This window comes from Leptopilina heterotoma, unplaced genomic scaffold (genome assembly GCF_015476425.1).
Source record: "Leptopilina heterotoma isolate Lh14 unplaced genomic scaffold, ASM1547642v1 Lhet_187, whole genome shotgun sequence".
Taxonomy (NCBI): domain Eukaryota; kingdom Metazoa; phylum Arthropoda; class Insecta; order Hymenoptera; family Figitidae; genus Leptopilina; species Leptopilina heterotoma.
The window spans coordinates 1,223,104-1,244,134 of NW_025110906.1; the positions used below are offsets into that span (position 1 = coordinate 1,223,104).

Consider the following 21,031-nt stretch of genomic DNA (forward strand, 5'->3'; position numbering starts at 1 on the left):
CAACACACGTTTATTATCAAGTTAACGCAACTATTGTTTCTAATTCTCGCGTTACAATGTCTTATTGACAGCAGCAAAAGTCAGGTTACTGCAGAATGTCAATCGTGCTCTCTTGCGTTTCCTTTTAAGTGAGCTATGAGATAGAGAGAGAGAGCGCGCGTCATCAAATTGGAATGCGCAGCCGAGCCCCGTCTTCCTGTCTCAACAGGAAGCAGGAGAATATCAGGTGGATATCCCATTTTGATAATATGTTCATTTACATTTAAATAAAATTTATTTTCTGCAATAATTAAATACCTATGAGTAAAATTACTTTTTCAATTTTCTTCTTTTTTATTTTAGTATTTCTTCTACTATTTAACTTTTCTTCTTTTTTCTATTTCTTTTACCTACTACATATGTATTTTTCTTTTCTACTTTTCTTCTTTTTTAAATCTCTTCTATTATTCTTTAGTATTTACTTTTCTTCTTTATTGTATATCTTCTACTATTTTCCTTTTTTACTTTTCTTCTTTTTTTAGTATATTTCTTCTACTATTTTACTTTTTTTGTTTTTCTTCCTCGCTTTACATTTCTTCTACTATTTTTCTTTTCTTCTTTTATCTTAATTCTTTTTTAAATCTCTCCTATTTTTAATTTTACATTTTCTCAGGCTTCGCACTAATTTTATACAAATTCTAATTTAAATAATTGAATTCCTGAGAAATTTTTATTATTCATGACAATAATTGAATTCTTACGAAGATTTTTACAAAATTTTTTTTAAATAATTGAATTCTGTTTGGAAATTTTATGCAAATAATTGAATTTTCGGCAATAATTTTGTTATTTATCGACATAATTGAATTCATGAAAATAATTTTATTATTTATGAAAATAATTGAATTATTGAGGAAAATTTTATTAAAATGTTTAAAAAGAATCGAATATTTGTGAAAAATTTTGTTATTTTGGAAAATAATTGAATTCTTCATAAGAATTTTTCAATTTTATAAACATTGTTTTAAATAATTAATTTTTTCGAAATACAATAAATATTATGAAAATTTTATTTTAAATAATTAAATTCTTGCGGAAAACTTTATTTATGAAAATAATTGTATTTTACAAAGAATTTTATTAAAATTCCTCAATGTAATTGAATTTTCGGGAATAATTTTGTTGTTTATGTAAACAATTGAATTCTTTCGAAGAATTATTATTTACGTTTCTTATTTTCCTGTGAAAAATTCTAATATTTTTGAAAATAATTGAATTATTCCGAAGAAATTTATAAACATTGTTTTAAATAAATAATGTTTTCGAAATATAATAAATATTATGAAAATTTTAGTTTAAATAATTGAATTCTTGTGGAAAACTTTATTTGTGAAAATAATTGTATTTTTCGATTAATTAATTTAACATAGTTAACAAAAATAATTGAAATTCGGCGGTGAGTTTTATTATTTATAAAAATAATTGAATTCTTGCTAAGAATTTTATCAAAAATTTTTTTAAAAAATTTAATTTCCATGAAAAATGTTATTATTAGTGAAAGTAATTGAATTATTGTGAAGAGTTTTATAAAAATTATGTTAAATAATTGAGTTTTTCGAAAATGCTATTCTAAATTGATTTAATTCCTGTGTAAATTTTATTACTTATGAAAATAATTGAATTTTATCATTTTTTTTAAATAATTGAATTCTTTTGCAAAATTTTATGAAATTATTAGAAATTGAAAATAATTGAATCGTTTTAAAGAATTTGATTATAATTTTTGAGAATAGATTTTTGATTTCAAAAAAAGGAAAAAGAAGATATGTATAAAGTAGATAGAAAAAATACTTCTCCTATTTTTCTATATTCTTTTTATACTTTTTTGTTTTTCTTTTTTTTTTTCTTTTTCTAGTATTTCTATTTTTATTTTTTTCTTCTTTTCTTTAATTTCTTCCACTATTTTCCCCTTTACCTTTCTTCTTTCTTTTAGCATTTCTTCTTCTTTTCCTCTTTTTAATCATTTCTTCTACTGTTTTTCTTTTTAAATTTCTTCCTTTCTTTTCTCATTCCATATACTATTTTTTTAAAACATAAAAAATTTCAACCGGTAAAAATGTAGGTTAGTCATTTCTGCCACACATTGTAACGCTTTAAAATGAGTACTTGTTACTTGGTGTAAAGAACCTGTATTTTCATATGGTAAATGGTAAATCTTACGACTTTACACACTTTATTTTGTTCTGTTCTTGCGTCTTTATGCCCTTTTTGCTCTTGTAGATTCCTCGAGGAGCAGTTCAAGGCCTTCGTGGGAAGTTACGACTAAAATATTACCGTCCTTTTTTTTCTCTTATTCATATATATGTAATTTTACATATAAAGAAATATTTGAATTAATTACATATTTTTCCGTTTCCTTCCGCGATAAAATTCCATAATTTTCACCCATTCCTGAAGTAATATATTGCATTACTTTTTCCGTAAATGAGCAATTTTTTACCAAGTAAATTATCTCACGTGTACATTAATATTTCTAGAAAGTTTACAAGTTAACGTATGAACTGTTAGCAGTGATATTATTATTTTTTTAATTATAACAATTATAATTATTTTTTGAAACTATAATAATAATAATAATTATTATTATTATTTTTGTAATTATAATCATTATTATTTCCATTTCTATTTTTATCTCGATTTTAATTTTTATCATTATTATTATTACTTTTTCTTTATTACCAACTATATTATTAAAATACTGCCGAGTGATAGTTTCAAATTTCGATTAATACTATTTTTTATAATTATTTTATTCATAATGGATATAAAAATAATTTATGTATTGTATCGAATTATTATCTACACATTATTTGCAGGCTTATTAAATTATTTCACCCTGCATAACGATTCATGTCAAGAATACGGCATGAAAAGTTAAACGTAACATGCCAATGAGTATGCAACTACGTTGTAAGTTTTTTAAATTATTGACATGCCCGATACGTAGAGTATCTAATTATTTTAAATCACACGAGAAATTATTTTTTTAAATTCCTCCGTAATTTCTAAATCATTTTTCTAACAATTACGTTATTTGTTATTATTTATATTTCCCATACTCGTTTATATAATTTAATAATTTATATATATAAAACTCAATAATTTATACACTGAGAAAAAAGATATATTTTTGATATTCAGAACCAACTTCTATTATTGTTTCAAGTAAATTTTATTTGATTCAAATAATAATAGACAATTAATTGATTATTTATATCAAATATTTTTTTTTTCAATGAAGCTTAAAAAAACTCCTTTCTATTGAAACATTATTACAAAATTACATGACCTATAACACACTCTTCTTATGTAATAACCATTTCCTTACATAACTTTTGCTATAAAACTTTTCTCAAAATGTATTTTCAATATAATAAGCATTATTAATTAATAGGGAATGAAATGCAAGAATGTGTGTCTAGATAGATAAAAAAAATATTTCAATTCGATGTTACAAGGTCAATGAACGAATAAAAATTAAAAGACTAAAATTAAACATATGCCGAGATTAGAGAGCAGGGGGAAAAAGAGAGAGACTGGAATGGACCTATTCATAATATAATCTCGAGCACAATAACGGTCCCTGCCTAGAATTGTCAAGGTTAATTAATCCCATTTATTACGAAAAATCATACACACATATACCTGTATGAGCTAAAAATATTCCACACGTACTAAATGACGATCTAATGTCAAGGCTAATGACATCCCATAAAACCTGAACTATTTCATTATTTTAATTACTGAAACTGTAATTCGAAATTAATATTTGAATTTAATTTGAATATTAAATTTATTCATTTCAAAAATAGACTGTTCTAATTTATAGTAACGGGTATTTTTGTCGCGAATAAACAAATTTTATTATATTTATTCTATGACAAATAAATTTTTATTTACGCCCAAAAAAAAATTTTTTATGCGAAATAAATTTTTCTTTCCGCCCAACAAAATTTGTTTATGTCAAATAAATTTTTATTAGGCGCAAGTAAAACCTTTACTCAGCATAAACACATTTTTTTTGGTACCAAACAAATTTTTATTTCAACTCGAAAAATTTATTTATGTCAAATAAATTTTTATTTACACATAGAATTTTTTATTATGTATAACATATATTGTTATACTTAATAAAAAAAAAAATTAACAAACAGTGATAGTTAATATTGTACTAAACAATATGATTATTCAGGATGTTAAAAAAACAAAAAAAATTGCATCGGCCGGGAATCGAACCCGGGCCGCCCGCGTGGCAGGCGAGCATTCTACCACTGAACCACCGATGCTGTTGGAATCAGTCTCGTTACAAGTGGTAGCGAAATTCTCGGATCGACTTCATTCATTCAGCAAACAATTATTCACATTTACTATGAAAGTATTTCAGAATACGACTCATATACTTTAATAATCTTTCTTGTATCCTATCTCATCCACACTCTTGCGAATTTATAACCGGTGTCAATATTACATAAGAAAATAATAACTGAATTTATAGAATAATTTATTTGTTTATAAATGAATATTATAATAAGTACTATACTAATTATAACAATTTGTTAATATTATAATAATTATTTAAGATTATAGTAATCATTTAAGATTGTAGTAACAAATTATTATATTACAATAACTATTTGTTAACAATTGCAAACAATTAATTAAACAAACAATTAATACATTAATTAATTAATGTACTAATTAACAATTGCAAATTACTAATTTGAATTAATGACCGAGTTTTTGCTTTTGAATTAGTAAATTTGACTAATAAATTAGCAGAAATTACTTTTATTAGTAGCATTTACTAATTCAAAAGCAAAAAGTCGGGCACTAATTCAAATTAGTAAATATTTTTACTACTTCGAAGAGTTTTTCTGCAGATATCAAATTGTCTCAATTTGATATCTGCAGAAAAATTGTGAATTTAGATAAGAGTCTAATAATTATTTAATGTTATAGTTATTATAGTAATAATTTAATATTTTAATAATTAATTAATTTTATACTAATAATTTGATATCACGATATTAATTGCTTAAAATTGTAATATAAAAAACATTATCAATCACTAAACATCATTGACATTATAAATTACTAATTAAATGTAATTTTATTTCTGTTAACCAAAAGAAAAATTATGGAACATTGTTCACAGTTACATAAACGATAAGAATTGGTAAAGATTGAAAGTGGCTTCGATTCCATTATATCTCAATCAATCCTAAAGTAGTCAATTGCCCTTTTAACGAATGTTAATCAGAAACAAGCAAATAACATGTTTAGATATATCAAACCTTCGAAATGAACAACAAATGTAAATTTAATTAAATTAATACATGATTCTATTCTAATTAATATACATGATTCTTCTAAGTTCATTTCATATGATAAATTTTTAAACGTCCCCTAAAAAAATAATCTTCTAAAATACCGAAAAGGAACGAAAAAACCGAACAAAAAGAATCAAAGAAATAAATAGACGGAAAAAATCCAATTTAGAGTGGAATTTATAATTTGGAATGGATACTTATAATTTAAATGTTCAGTTAGAAGTTTAGCTTGAGAGCGACAGGTACATAACAGAAGCAACATATTTTTTCCAATGACTCAACAATACAACAATACTATTTCACGGTAATGATTTATATTTTACTGAGACATATAGTGATGAATCATTTTTGAGATAAAGATTACGATATTTAGTAATAAATCACCAACGCACAAGTATGTCACGTTGAGATAATATTCAGTTCAGAATTCCTAAGCATTTCATCTCTGCGGTCCATATAGAGTATACCCAACTTGATACACTTTTAGATTAAGGTACATATACTTAAATTCAGTAAAGTGTAGCAATTGCAAAAAGAGGAGAGCATGTAACAATTTATCGAAATTCGGGATCTAAACTTCTCTAAAAAGGTACTTTAGAATATGAATCACGCTACTTTGCCGACATTTACGCGGGATAAAAATGCAATTATACACAAAGAGTTGTTTTCTTCGCTCGGCAATTTACTGCCAAGCAGCATCCCTCTACTTTTTAGTATAAAGATGGATCATCAATGTAATGATTATTAATGACTGATCATTCAGTGCACACATGATGCGCATTTCTCTTTGAACTAAGATATAACCACCACCTCCCCCCTCCCTTAAGAAAGAGATGGGATGCTGCGCTTCTTTCATGACTCTGACATCAATGAATAAGAGTTGAAACCAAGATAAAATACAATTGATCCAATTAAAGAATTGCTTTGATTCGAATCTATTTTGCTCGCTTCAATCTATAATCTCGCTTCAAATGAATTGTATATACATCACTCAGATTCATTGTCCGGATAAATGTCTCGCGGATTCCTTCAATCACTTGACTTAAATTTTTAAACTGTTTGTGCACTAAATTAACACATTTTTTCTAAGGATATCAAAATGAGACAAAAAATGTATCAAAATTGTTGCATTGCATCAATTTTGTTATCTCATTTTGATATTTCAATTTGATATCTCATTTTGATATCCTTAGAAAAACTGTTACACTAAATTCACTGCAAAAAGTAATTGTCCAATTAAAACAATTAAGAATTTATTTAATCAATTTTAGGTAAACAAGGTTACCACAAAAATTTTATTTTGTTTTTTCATGACTTTTCTTCGATTTCCAGACAGAATTTTGACTTTTTCCCTGACACTAAAAAATATTTCCCTTCACTCCTAAAATGACAAGATACACAAAAAAATTGAAAATAATTGAATTCTTGTGATAAATATTATTATTTATGAAAATAATTGAATAACTAAGAATTTTATTGAAATTCCTGAAAATAATTGAATAACTGGGAATAATTTTTATATTTACCAAAATAATTGAATTCTTTCCAAGAATTGCGATAAAATTTTTCAGATAATATAAAATATATACATAATATTAAAAAATTCAATCTAATTTCAACAGAATTGAAATCAAAAATTTTTAAAAGTATTATTTCTACTAAGTATTATTACTAAAAAGTTTGGAAAACTTAGATTTTCCAAAGTTATGAATTTGAAACCTTTCCAAAATTCAATTATTTCTAAAAATATTCAAATATTATCTAATACTTGAACTGAAATTCATTTTTAAATGAATTTTTATTAGAAAATTGTACGAGAATTCTATAATTTTAAATACAAAAATAAATAATTTATTGAATTTTTCTAAAAATTAAATTCTTTTGACCAATTTTAATAAAATTTTTAAGAATAATTGCATTTTTCGAAGAATTTATTTAAAATTGCATTATAAATAATTGAAAAAATGCGATGAGTTTTATTGATAAAAATAATTGAATTCTTAACAAAATTTGATTATTTTTGAAAATAATTGAATTACTGAGAAGAATTTTATTATTTATAACAATAAATTGAACCTTTGCAAAGAATTTTATTAAAATTTTTTAAATAATTGAATTCTAGTGGCAAATTATATAAAAGTTTTTACATAATTGATTTTTTCGAAAAAAAACTGCGATGAGTTTTATTGATAAAAATAATTCAATTACTAAAAAAAAAAATTATTATTTTTGAAAATTATTGATCTCTTGCGAAGAATTTTATTACAATTTTTTAAATAATTAAATTTCTATGAAATTTTTATTATTTATGTAAATTATTGATTGTTTGCGTAGAATTTTATCCAAATCTTTTAAAAATAATTGAAATCTTTTGATAAACTTTAAATAGTAAAATTGAAAATCACTTAATTGCGGAAAATATTTGAAAATAATTGAAATTTTGTCAAGAAATTTATTAAAGTTTTTGAAAATAATTGAATTTTTGCGATAAATTTTATTACAATTTTTTAAATAATCGAATTCTAGTGAAAAATTATAGGTATACAAATTTTTTACACATTTGATTTTCTCGAAAAATTTTAAGCAAATTCTCTTTTAAATAATTGAACACCTATGAAATTTTTATTATTTATGTAAATTATTGATAGTTTGATTAGAATTGTATCCAAATCTTTCAAACATAATTGAAATATTTTGATAAATTTTAAATAGTAGAATTAAAAATCAGTGAATTGCGGAAAATTTTTGAAAATAATTGAAATTTTGCTAAGAAATTTAATAAATTTTTTGAAAATAATTGAATTTCTGCGATAAATTTGAATACTTCTGAAAATAATTGAATTCTTGTGATGAATATTGTTATTTATGAAAATAATCGAATTTTGCAAAGAATTTTAATAAAAATTCCTGAAAATAATTGAATTTCTGGAAAAAATTTTGTTATTTATCAAAATAATTGAATTTCTTTAAACAGAATTGAAATTTAAATTTCTCAAAAAAATTTGTAATTTTACAGAATTATTATAAGTAAAAGTCTGAAAATTTCAGATTTTCAAAAAATTTTAATTTGAAACCATTCCAAAATTCAATTATTTCTAAAAATTGCAATTATTTGATTGTTGTTGATTCAAAAATTACAAATAAATTGATTGAAATAAAAAAAATTTCCCTGAGAGTGTTTCTTTTTAGACTAGCAATTTGAAATTGAATGGGAAACATTTAAATTTATTGCTGGTTGTTAAGATGAAATTAATTAGAGATAATTTCCGTAAAGGACACTTGACTGTGGACATTGGAAATTTACAAGAATCGAATAAAATTAAACTTAATGACATTAATTCTATTTTAATGTAAACTCTCTATTTTCTCGTTGCATCATAAACTTTTGATTTTATACAAAAATTTTTCACCTTCAGGTCAGGGAATTTTTTTCGTCTCCAAGAAGGATTATAAACTTTGTATTTTCTCTTATATGAGAGCTTCTGGAGGCATTGACGTGCGAGTCTAAAGGAGATGCTAAATGAAAATTGCATGTTTGTAACGTAAATTGTAAAGTCATTTATTATAGTTGCAAATATAAGTTGCTTGTGTATATAAAAGGAAAAGACGTGTGTCTCAAGAGACTATAAGAGAGTGAAGCGAAAAATACCGTTTAGATTCGCACTTCTTGGAAAAGAAAAAAAAGGAAGAATACTTATGAAAAGCATATGGATAAAAAATTCGTTTTTCATATTTCATTATAGTAAAAAATGTTTTAACGAAAGGAGCTGTATCATGGGCGTTGAAGGCAAAGTACACTTTCCTGTCGACGACATGAGCATTATTGTCGTGAACGTAATCACATCAATTGAGTGGCGACTGCAAGCCTGAGTAATTGCTATGCTTCCGGTCTTGCTCTTATTCGACTATTTCTTTGTTTCTCGACTTGAATGCAACCATCAATTGCAAAACACGTCACGAGCAATACGACAAAATAATGTGATGGCGATCGAGTAAAAGAGAAATGAGTGTGGCAGTGAGAAATCCAAGGTTAACTCTTTTGCCATGGTCAACTTGTCATTTTATCTCATGAAACTAAAGTCGACCGCGAGACATTCGAATTTTCACGGTGCATGTGTTTTTTTTTTATTTTTGCAAAATAAAGTTCAAATGTGGAAAGAGAGCAAAATATACGCAACTTGTTCCACCGTCTTGATTTCAGTCATGTTTGAGGACCGAGAAAAACGCGGGCAAATTACGCATTGAAGTGACCTGAGTAGAATTTTGCTTCCGTTGGAGGTACCGTTTTCCAATCTTGCAGTGATGACCCGTTATGGTGGACGAATTTCTGAAGCGTTCCAGCAATTAGTGACCATCTGGCGATGTCTTTCCACTATTGTCTGATGAAGTGGTCATGGCGAAAAAATACTTTAACAATAGTGATGACTAGGGAGACAATCGTTTTGCTTGTGTAATAAGTTTAGATTTTTCCAGAAAGAGAAATTCGTAATTTCTTGAAACAGTGCAAAAAAAAAAATTTTTAATTAGAAACAAGAGGTCTTTGAATTCAGTTGTTTGCTTCGGATCAAAAAATAAAAAACAACTTGTGCGTTTTTTCGTGTCACTTTTCATACGTTTTTTTTACTCAATTTAATAAATTCAGTCAAAAAAAAAAAAAAAGAAACGCATGAAAAGTGACACGATTTGCGAAACTACGTTTTCATACGTTTTTTGTCTCAATTTGATATTCTTCAGGGTTACCACACTTTTTCTCATTTCAAATTTCCTGACTTTTCCAGGCTTTCCAAGTTAAAAACCAGAATTTTTCCAGGTTTTTAAAACTACATTTGTTGACATTAACAAAAATGTAATTTTGTTTTTCCTGACTTTCTTTTGAACTGCAGACAAAATTCTTACTTCTCCTTGACTTAAAAAATATTCTCATTCAGTTTAAAAATTATTACTCAGAAAAATGTTGTATTACATTCTTTTTAAAATAAATATTTAATTATTATTTTTCCATAAGAATTGAAATTCTTCAAAACATTCATATTCAGACTTTTTCGAAATTAAACAATTTTCAAAAAAATTGTTATAAAACATGAAGAAATCGATCACACTCCGAGTCTTCGACTCGGAGCAATCGATATCTTCATGTTTTATAATAATTAAAGATGACCGACTGATAAAATCATTATTTTATTTTATATAATAAAAATATTGTTACTGTAACTTCATAAAAATTATTCTCATTTCTCAATTATTTTCTAACACTTTTAACTAAAATTCTTCTTTAAATAAATTATTTTTAATAATTTTTGAAAAATTTCTTTGAAAATTTCCAAATCCTTTTGTTTACAATTCAATTTTACGAAATTTCATCGATTATTCGGGAATTCTTCACTCAAATATATATTAGAAAATAAAAAATTCGAATAATTTCAAAAAAGTTACATTAAACTTTTTTTTTAAAATTAAATCTACACAATTTTCAGTTAAAAGTATGAAAAATTTAAACTTTCAAAGATTATAATTTGAAACCTTTCCAAAATTTTATTAATTCTAAAAATTCGCACTATAATATATTTTCTATAAATTTGAATTAATAAAAATGTTTACTAATTGAAATTAGTGACTGACTCAAAAATGCTATTGAATTAGTAAATTTTACTATTAAATTAGTAGAAACGACTATTTATTGACAAAATTAGCTAATTCAAAAGCAAAAAGTCAGTCACTAATTCAAATTAGAAACCATTTTTACTAATTCAAATTTAGAGAGTTTAATATTCAATTATTATCTAAAATTGTAACTAAAACGCATATTTAAATCCATTTTTATTAGAAAATTTTACGAGAATTCAATTATTTTAATAGAAAAATAAATAATTTATTGAATAAATTGAATGTTTCTTAGAATTGAACTCTCATAAAGAATTTTATCAACAGAGATTTTTAAATAATTAAAATTTTTTTGACGAATTTTAAGAAAATTTTTAAGAATAATTTCATTTTTCAAGAAATTAGATTAAAATTCTATTAAAAATAATTGAATCTCTAAAAAATTTGATTGAATTAAGAAAAGTTTTTGAAAATAATTAAAATTTTGTCAAGAATTTTATTAAAATTTTCGAAAATAATTGAATTTTGAAGAAGAGTTTTATTATTTATGAAGGCAATTGAAATTTTGACGAGAATTTTTTTAATCTTTTGACCATAATTGAATTTCTGCGAAGAATTAAATTCCCGTAAAAATTGTAATATTTAGATATGAAAATAATTGAATTTCTCCAATTATTTGTCACTTGTTCAAGATTCAATTTCTTTTAGTGTTTTTAACTAAAGTTCTTTTTTAAATAAATTATTTTTAATAATTTTAGAAAAAGTTATTAGGGGATTTTCTAAAAATTTAATTTAAAACCTTTTCAAAATTCAATTATTATTTGAAATTGTAACTGAAATTCATTTTTAAATCAATTTTTATCAGAAAATCCTACGAGAATTCAATTATTTAAAGACAAAAATAAATAATTTATTGAATAATTGAATGTTTCTCAAAATTGAAATTCTCATAAAGAATTTTATTACCAAATTTTTAAATAATTGAATTCTTTTGACCAATTTTAATAAAATTTTTAAGAATTATTGCATTCCTCGAGGAATTTAATTAAAATTGTATTAAAAATAATTGAAATCCTGCAAAGAAATTTATCAAAATTTTTAAAAATATTTGAATATTTATTAAAATTGTATTAAAAATAATTGATTCTCTATAAAAAATTTGATTGAATGGAGAAAAGTTTTTGAAAATAATTAAAATTTGGGAAGAATTTTATTAAAAGTTTTGAAAATAATTGAATTTTGAAGAAGAATTTTAATTGAAATTTTGACGTGAATTCTTTTAAACTTTTGACCAATAATTGAATTTCTACGAAGAATTTGATTACTTTTGAAAATAATTAAATTCTTGAGACGAAGTTTAATAATATATTTCTTTTTAAAATAATTTAATTATTTTGTGAAATTTGATTGAAATTGTAGATATTAAAAATAATTAAATTTTGATAAATTATTTAAATTAATTAAATTTCTACGAAGAATTTTATTAAAATTATTTTGAAAAAAAATTGAATTGTTAAAAAGAATTTCATTAAAATTTTTGAAAATAATTTAATTCTTTTAAGAAATTTAATTAAAAATGTATTGACAATAATAATTTTAAATTCTAATAAATAAATTATAGTCGGTTTTTTAAAATAATTGAATTTCTTTGATGAATTTTATTAAAAATTTTAAAAATAATTACATTTTTCGAGAAATTCCATTAAAATTTGGATTAAAAATAATTGAAATTCTGCAATGAATTTTATTATTTATGAAAATAATTAACCTATAAAGTTTTTTATTATTTATGAAAATAATTGAATCTCTGTAAAAAATTTGATTATCTATGAAAATAATTGAATTATTGCGAAGAAATTTATTAAGGGCATTTGAACCTTGATGACGTTTTAGTTTATGCAAAGCATGTGTGACGTCATCAAGTTTCAAATGCCCTTAAGAATTTGTAAATAATAGAATTTCTGTGAAATTTTTATTATTTAATTAATTCATTCAAAATTGAAATTTTACAAAATTTCAAATTACAACCTTTTGAAGTTTATCTATTTATGAAAATTGTAAACGCAACTCTTTTAAAATTAAATTAATTTTGAAATATTTAAGAAAAATTAGATTTCAAGAATAAGCACAATAACTTTAGAAAACAATAATTTTCCAGAATTTCGATCAAAATTCCCTGACTTTTCCAGGTTTTTTCAAGGTTTATAAAATTCCCTGACATTTCAAGGTTTTCCAGATTTCCAGGTTGCGTGGAAATCCTTAAAAAAAACTGGTATTTTTTTTGCTAGTCAAATGAATAAAATCTAATTACAATTAAATTCTACGCTTCTAAAAAAAACTTAATAACCGAAACTCAATAAGGATTTCCTCTAAATACAAAATTAAAAACATGAATTAAAATCAAATCTTTTTTTCGTACATACTAAAAAAAAATGCCAACAACAGATTAATTAGAAACCTCGACGACCTTGGTCGAGGATAACAAATGGTATAATTTCGTTGAATAATCGTGGATCAGCGATGAGTTGAGTGAATAAATCGGATATTAGACAAGTGACTAGTGACTATAGAGAGTATAAATGTATGCACACAGACCCATAATAAACGACACGACGCAAACCCTCTTTTGCTATCACAAGCTGGTGGATTACGTGCAATGTAATGGCGCACGAACGGTTTGAAATCGTGTTACCTTCTAAGGTCGACCAATTATATATCGAACCTTCTCTTTCCTTTACAGAATGAAGATATAACGGGAACGTCCTCTTGTGCTCCAGGATAACAACAATGTCGGCGCAATGCAGACACTTTGTGCAAAACGCCTGGAAAAAGGAGCTTTGTTCAAATTGCTTTAAACCGCGAGAAGAACATCTCGAGTCATCTGATACTTCAAAGCCACTCATTAAAACCCCTCACAGTGCCTTCAACAGCAACCACAAAGTGCAGGTATTTCCTTTATTTCAAATTCATTTATTTCCAAGAGTTCAACACTATTTTCCAAACGACAAAAAAAATCTAATTTTTTATTTTTTATTATAGAATGAAAATTATTTCTTTCTAATATTTTTATTTAATGATCCTACACTTTGTTCTCTCTCTCTAATTGACTAGAAATTGATAAGGAAATAAAGGTAAATTTTTTTAGAATTTTATTCGATATAATTTTTTTGACGCAGAATTTTCATTTGACAGAATTTTTTTCTAATCGAATTTTAATTAACTTGAATTTCTATTTAACAGAATTAGTATGTTATCCAATTTTTATTTCACTGAACTATGAACTAAAGGAATTTTTATTTGACATTCTTTTTATTCAAAAGAAATGTTATTTAAAAGAATTTTTATTAAAACGAATTTTTAGTTGACTAAACATTCAATTAAAGAAATTTTTAATTAAAAAAATTTTTATTTGACTGAACTTTAAATTAAGGGAATTTTCAGTTGAATTTCTTTTTATTTAAAAGAAACTGTAATTAAAGGGATTTTTATTTAAAAGAACTTTTATTTGACTGAAGTTTGAATTAAAGGAATTTTTACTTGACTGAACTTTCAATTCAATGAATTTTTATTTAATCCTCTTTTTATTTAAAAGAATTATTTAAACTAATTGTTATTCAAAATAATTTCCTTGTAAACGAAGAAAAGAATTTTTATTTAGCCGAATTCTTAATTAACAGAATTTTAAATCAGTTGAATTTTAAAATCAACATATCGTCGATATAAGAATCTTTAACAATGATAATTCTTGAAATTAAATATTATTTGAAATATGAATTCTGGAATTTGAAAATTCGGCTCATTTAATATTCCGTTACATAAAAATTCCACTTAATAAAAAATACGTTTAAATAAAAATACTTTTTAAATAAAAATCCGTTTAAATAAAAGTTTAGGTATATAAAAATTTAAATAACAGTTTAAATAACAGGTTTAAATAACAGTTTAAATAAAAGTTAAAATTAAAATAGGTTTAAATAAAAATACATCTTTTAAAAACTTTTTAAAAAAACTCTTTTAAATTAAAGGATAATTAACTAAAAATTCATGTTAATTGAAATTTGACTAATCAAAAATTCAGTCAAATGAAAAATCTGCAAAAAAAATTGTGTCAAATAAAATTCTCTCCTCATAAAAATTCCAAAAAAATCATCTCTGTCGCTTATTAATGCGCCTTCTTTAGTTTTAATTCAAAAATAATAATCCTCTCAAAGGAAAACCATTACCCCCTTAAGTGTCTAACGGAAAAAAATTCCTTCCTACAATCGACACGTACAAAAAAAAATTAAATTAAAAGTGAGAATGTAATTAGATAATAACTATTATTATCTATCTTGACCAATAAAATAAGAAACCTTCTCGAATCTTCCAAAAAAGTCCAACTAAACGATTATGAATTACGATCGTTTAAATACTAATTTTCTATACCCAAATTGGAGCATGAACTCTATATCGTTTTAAGTGCCATTAAAAAATTACTTTAATAACTAACTTTGAAAAAAAAACTTTAATAAAATTTTTAAAAAATCTTTAAAAAATATTTTAACTAAAATTTTAAAAAATACTTTAACTAAAATTTAAAAAAAAACTTTAACTAAAATTAAAAAAAAAAACTTTAAATAAAATTCAAAAACAACTTTAAATAAAATTTCAGAACAGTTGGTTAAAAATTGTACTCAATAAACAAGTATTGTTCACATGCATCACCTAATTTCATAAACAATTCCTCGCGTATTATGAAGTTTACATTATTACGAGTTTATAGCTTGATCATCGATTATCATCTGTTTCAAAGAGAGTGATTGACATTAAACGTTATACAAGAGGCTTGCAAAATTAGTTATTTATAAATACGATGATTATTGAAACAGGTAGTGAATATATGTTTACATTGGAATTTTCAAACGTTTGATATATTGCGAGTAAAACTTTGAAGATTAAAATTTTCATTACATCAAGATTAATGAATTGATTTTAAGGCAAATGATCATTAGAAGATCGTTAAAAGATCATTAGAGTCATAGTATTAAAATCCTTATACAATTAAAAACATTCAAAAAAATGCGTTCTTCTATTTTTGTTCACATTTTGATTATAATATATTTTAGTTAACTTATTTCTACATTTTTAGATAATGATTATAAATTGTCTTAGATTTTTATTTTTGAATTTGTATTATCTATAATTTTCTTATATCATTTATCTGTGCTTGTTATTTTTTTCTTAATTATTCTTTTTCAAGGTTGTCACAAAAATTCGATTTTTTCTTTCCCTGAATTTTTCTATTTACTACTATTCAATATTTATTTTAATTAAATAAACACAATTTATAATATATAATAACAATCGAAAAATCGAATTAAAATTCAACTTCTAAACTAGACTTGAAAAAATTGATTTGATTCAAATAATTTTTATTTAAGTCCATTAAATGGTATTTGAACCAATAATTTCATTTTTTGAAGCAAATTGTATTTAATTGATTGAAATAAAAATTATTTGATTCAAGTAAATATTTAATTGATAATAGTCAAATAATCTTGAATCAAATAAATTTTTTTCCACTGTACATTTTTTATTTAATCGCAATAGATAAACAGTTTTCTCCTAATTAACATCAGATATCAATTTCATCAAAAAACAATTTCTATCTTTAAATATTACAGTTAGACGTAATAAATTCATTAATTACACGCTCAACTAGCAATGAGCGAAAAAATAAACATAGTCTACATTTTTTTTACACCTACTACATTCTTTTTTTCAAAAAATCATTTCACCGCTTTTGAAAATACACCTACACATGAGTCATCACTTAACCAATATTAAAAAAAAATCACAACGCTTTTTTCTCTGTTCACTCTTCAATATATACGTATAAACAGGGAAGTGAATTGAAATAATATATATATTTATTATAATAAATGTGCAACGCAGACTCAGACAAACGCTCGTTAAGGTTAACGACCGTAAAACGTTTCCAATGGTGGGGAAACTGGGTTATCCGTGCTCATAAATGCGGAAGAGCTCTACTGACAAAGTCGAAGATTAAAGAGTTGCATGCCACCATTGCAATCGGTTCAGTTGAAGACGCGAGATTGCTATGGAAGCGAGAAGAAAGTTCAGTAGCGAGCGAGTTTTAGAAGCGCACTTTGATTCTCCTCTATACTATTTTTTCACCATCAGGATCATAGTTTGAGAGTTTATAATCAATTATATAAATGAAAACTCAATAATTGATCGATTTTATTTTTTCCCGTGCAATTAGAAATCTAAAACTTCCACGGAAACATCAATTTTATCGATAACGGAAATCCCTTCCTTTTTTTGGGAGGATACAAAATCATTACATCCTGTCAATTACAAGTTACAACTGAAATTGACATAATCGTTTTGAAATAGGCACTTTAAAACAGGATGATTGAGTTAAAGACAATTCATTGAGTAATCCACAAATTACTGCACTTCGAGTCTTGTTTTCATAGAAAAAAGGTTATTCTTCTTTTTTTCGAGAAATGAAAAAATCATAGCGATAAAATTAAATACTAAAAAAATGCGTAAATTTCAGAAGCAAAGAATAATATTGTTGCAAGTACGGAAGAAAATAATTCAAAAGTAATGATCTTGGCTCTTACTATCAAAACTATAATGATGTAATAAAATATATAAAGTTATAGTGCAATCACTGATGATTCTTATATTTACTGCACTGTGCGTATAAATTTCATTACCCTGATATAAAATCCAGTAAATCGAATGATGAACAGTTAACGATTGGAATTTGATTTAGAAAATTTTAACGGAAATTTTTTTTTTTCATTTTCTATAAATATTTCTAAATTCTAAATCATACCAGTAGATATTCAGTTTCCATATAAATATTTCTAAATCATACCTAGAGATAAAGTATTTAAATCATATTTCCTTAATCTTTACATCCTGAGACATGCATTTTGCTGATAATATTCCGCAATTTTCCTCCTACGCAATTTAAAGAAGGAGATTAAGACGTGCTTCTAAGTTATTAGAACAAAGCGATAAATTTAGAATTTCAATTTTAAGTTACAGATTTTTTTTTCAAAAGGAAAGGAAGAAATATTTGTCATAATACGTGTATATGCATTAATTTTTCACCATTCAATGGAAAAAATCGGCACCCCAAGGAAAACAAAACTAACAATAGCAAAAATTCTCCCAACAATAAAATTAACATCAATTTAATATTTTACTAACTTATTTACTAAAATCATATTTTAATAACTGAATTAATAATTAATTTTAAAATTAACAAATCTTTTCGATTCTCTCATTTCCCTTGGAGCCTCAGCCTCAAGTATATCGATACACCTGCGATAGACAAACACAATAGTCAACAAAACTCGTAAAATTTATGCCAATATTAATATATTATTATATAAATGGTCACGATCACGATTCGAGATCTTGGCGGGATAATAAAATCGCGCGCACCGTTTCCTTTTACTCGCAAAAGCCCCTCGAGTGTAAAAGAAAGGAATATTTTTTTTAATAAACGCGAGTATTTAAAATTAATTCCCATCTGAAGATATCTAGAAGCAAAAATTTATTAACAAAAAGAAAAAATAACGTGAGAAGATGAAAAAATGATAAGGGTTTAATTATTATATTCGTTCAGTTTTACCACACCTACTGAAACAAACCATTGAGAGAATCTATTTCACAAAACAAAAAAGAAGAAATATTTATTTCCTCTCATAGATATATGGGATTTAATTATATTTTATATCATATTTTTAATCGCAAACTTTATTACAAAAGAATATAAACCATCTAATATCTGACAACATCTAAGATAGAGTCGTGCAAGCGCAGGTGTTTGGAAATATTTTCTTCATCTTATTTCACACTGAATCCGGGAAATCAAATTGTTTTAATTATACCAATTTTCCCTGAATCTCGTAAAGTTTGTTTAATTGAAAGTTATATGTTAACGAATTTATAAACTTATTAATTTTTTTCGAATCTCGTAAATATCCTTTACTTTTAAATTATAAACTTTGAATGATTTTTTAAATTATTAATTAACCATTTCTTTCCTGAATCTCCTAAACTTTATCTACAATTATCAATTACTTAATAATCAGTTTTTATAATTTAAATTAATATATTTTATCAAGAAAAATAGAGGAAATAATTATAAGCAAGTTATATCAATATAATTACTAGAAAGTAGTCAAATAACAAACACCAAATCACTATAAATAATCTAAATCAAATAACAATAAATAATCTAAATATCTAATTAGATTAAAAACAAATTTTAAAAAATTTAAAAATAAAATCTTACTAAAATCATTTTCCTAATTTCTATCTGTCAATTAAACTTTCTAGAATAACTTTATACAAACAGTGTTTCAATAGAATAGAAACGTATAAAATACATTTGCCTTAAAGTAGATCAGTCTTTGAATTCCAAGTCACATGTACTCCTTTCTGTCAAGTTTGAAATAAATTTGCATAAAATATATCGAAATAAAATTAAATCCCACCGAGAACTATTATGAAATTTTTCAACATTTTTCCTTTGTTCAACTTTATAACCAAAAAAAAAATCTTCAACAATTTCGTAATTATACAAAAAAAAATTTGTTTCTTCATAAATGCAAAAAAATACCCGTTTTACTCATAAACAATTATCTTTCTGCATTATCCGATACATCTTGTCCTAGATCATGATAATTTTACGCCAATTTCCCTAAATATGCAATATTCTGTTATGATCTGTCCTCGAAACATTTCTAATTAGATTTCAGCAAAAGAAAGAAATTATCAGACAACAACAAATCAAAGATCCTGTCAAGTTAATATAATTAATACTAATTATATAATTTACCATCTCTAATTAGACAAAGGAAGAGGAATAAAAGTTTATACAGAGTATAGAAAAAAGCCGAGTATTTGAATAAATTAGTCGAAATGAGATTTTTATCTTAAAGATTTGTTTTTATATCAATTTCACTTTTAACATTCTGAACGGCTACTATATCTAAATCTTTTTTCCTCACCTGCTGTTAACTCGAGCATTATTTACGCTCCTTCAATTAAAAACAACTCATTCCATGAATCAACCAGTGATTAGATTTCCCCCTACTGTTGTTGGTTACAAGAACCGTTAGACCAATTTTATTTTGATAAACTCATTACTAAATACTGCCTTGAACTTTACGACACAATCCTTTACAGTTTACGACACAATGTTTAACATCCAGAAACTCAATATCGTATGATCCTTTATACTTATAACAAGATATTATTTACAATTCAATTCCCAACTTCCTTATAATAATAAAATTATACGCTCGTAAAAAGAATTTTTATTGCAAAAAAAAGAAGGAGGAACAAAATCCAATACGTTTACTTTTTCTTATCATCGAAGCAGAGGTTTTTTTTGTGTGAAAGAATTTTTAATGAAAGCCAAGAGGTGTTGTAAGAAGGAATTCCGAGATATCTATATTTTTCCAAAAGTCATCGTAACCTCGAGAGATCGACAGACGTCAGTAAACTATACTTCTATTCTTGAAACAATTTCACCGTTATCATCGTGAGAGTGACTAACGTGTCTATTTTCCTAGCACGACTCACTTACTTTTAATGCTATTTCTTTGCCTAAGTACGTCACGACATTAAGTTCGGTAACCCCTTTGATTCCAGGGTATTCTCAGGATTAGAGAACACTGCCAGGTGAGGCTGAAGAAGCGGAACGTTGGATTTCAAGAATCACTTGTCGAAGTCATTGGCTTTGGAGGTGATGATTTTTCCGATGCCGATGATGATAGTCAGGATCTCGACAGTAATGACTCATCCAGTCCTGAAGATAACATTCCCGATAGCGAGGAGGAACGAGCCCTCGGTAACTTGACGCGTGCCAATACCAATTTCAATACTGTCACTGCAAATCTAACGGAATCTGCGGCACCCGCCGTCAACACTCCCAAGACATTTGCATCCTTGATGCTCGGAAAAGTTCAAAAAGATGCTGATGGTAATTTTTTTCCATTTCCATTTTCTTATTTTTGCATTTGTTG

The 21,031-nt window shown here is 24.7% G+C and overlaps 1 protein-coding gene and 1 non-coding gene across 4 annotated transcripts in view; one reads left to right on the forward strand and one right to left on the reverse strand.

The window, feature by feature from the left end:
* The window catches only part of LOC122500505, a 129,177-nt gene that overhangs the window by 89,430 nt on the left and 18,716 nt on the right, over positions 1 to 21,031 (forward strand). For all 3 annotated transcript variants that reach the window (XM_043609464.1, XM_043609463.1, XM_043609465.1), the window contains 2 exons: positions 13,711 to 13,916; positions 20,658 to 20,988. In XM_043609464.1, coding sequence (XP_043465399.1) covers positions 13,758 to 13,916; positions 20,658 to 20,988 — 490 coding nt within the window. In that variant the 5' untranslated portion in view covers positions 13,711 to 13,757. The remainder of the gene's footprint in view (positions 1 to 13,710; positions 13,917 to 20,657; positions 20,989 to 21,031) is intronic.
* On the reverse strand, positions 4,255 to 4,325 carry Trnag-gcc. Its single transcript has one exon. It is a non-coding gene; the product is annotated as a tRNA-Gly (tRNA).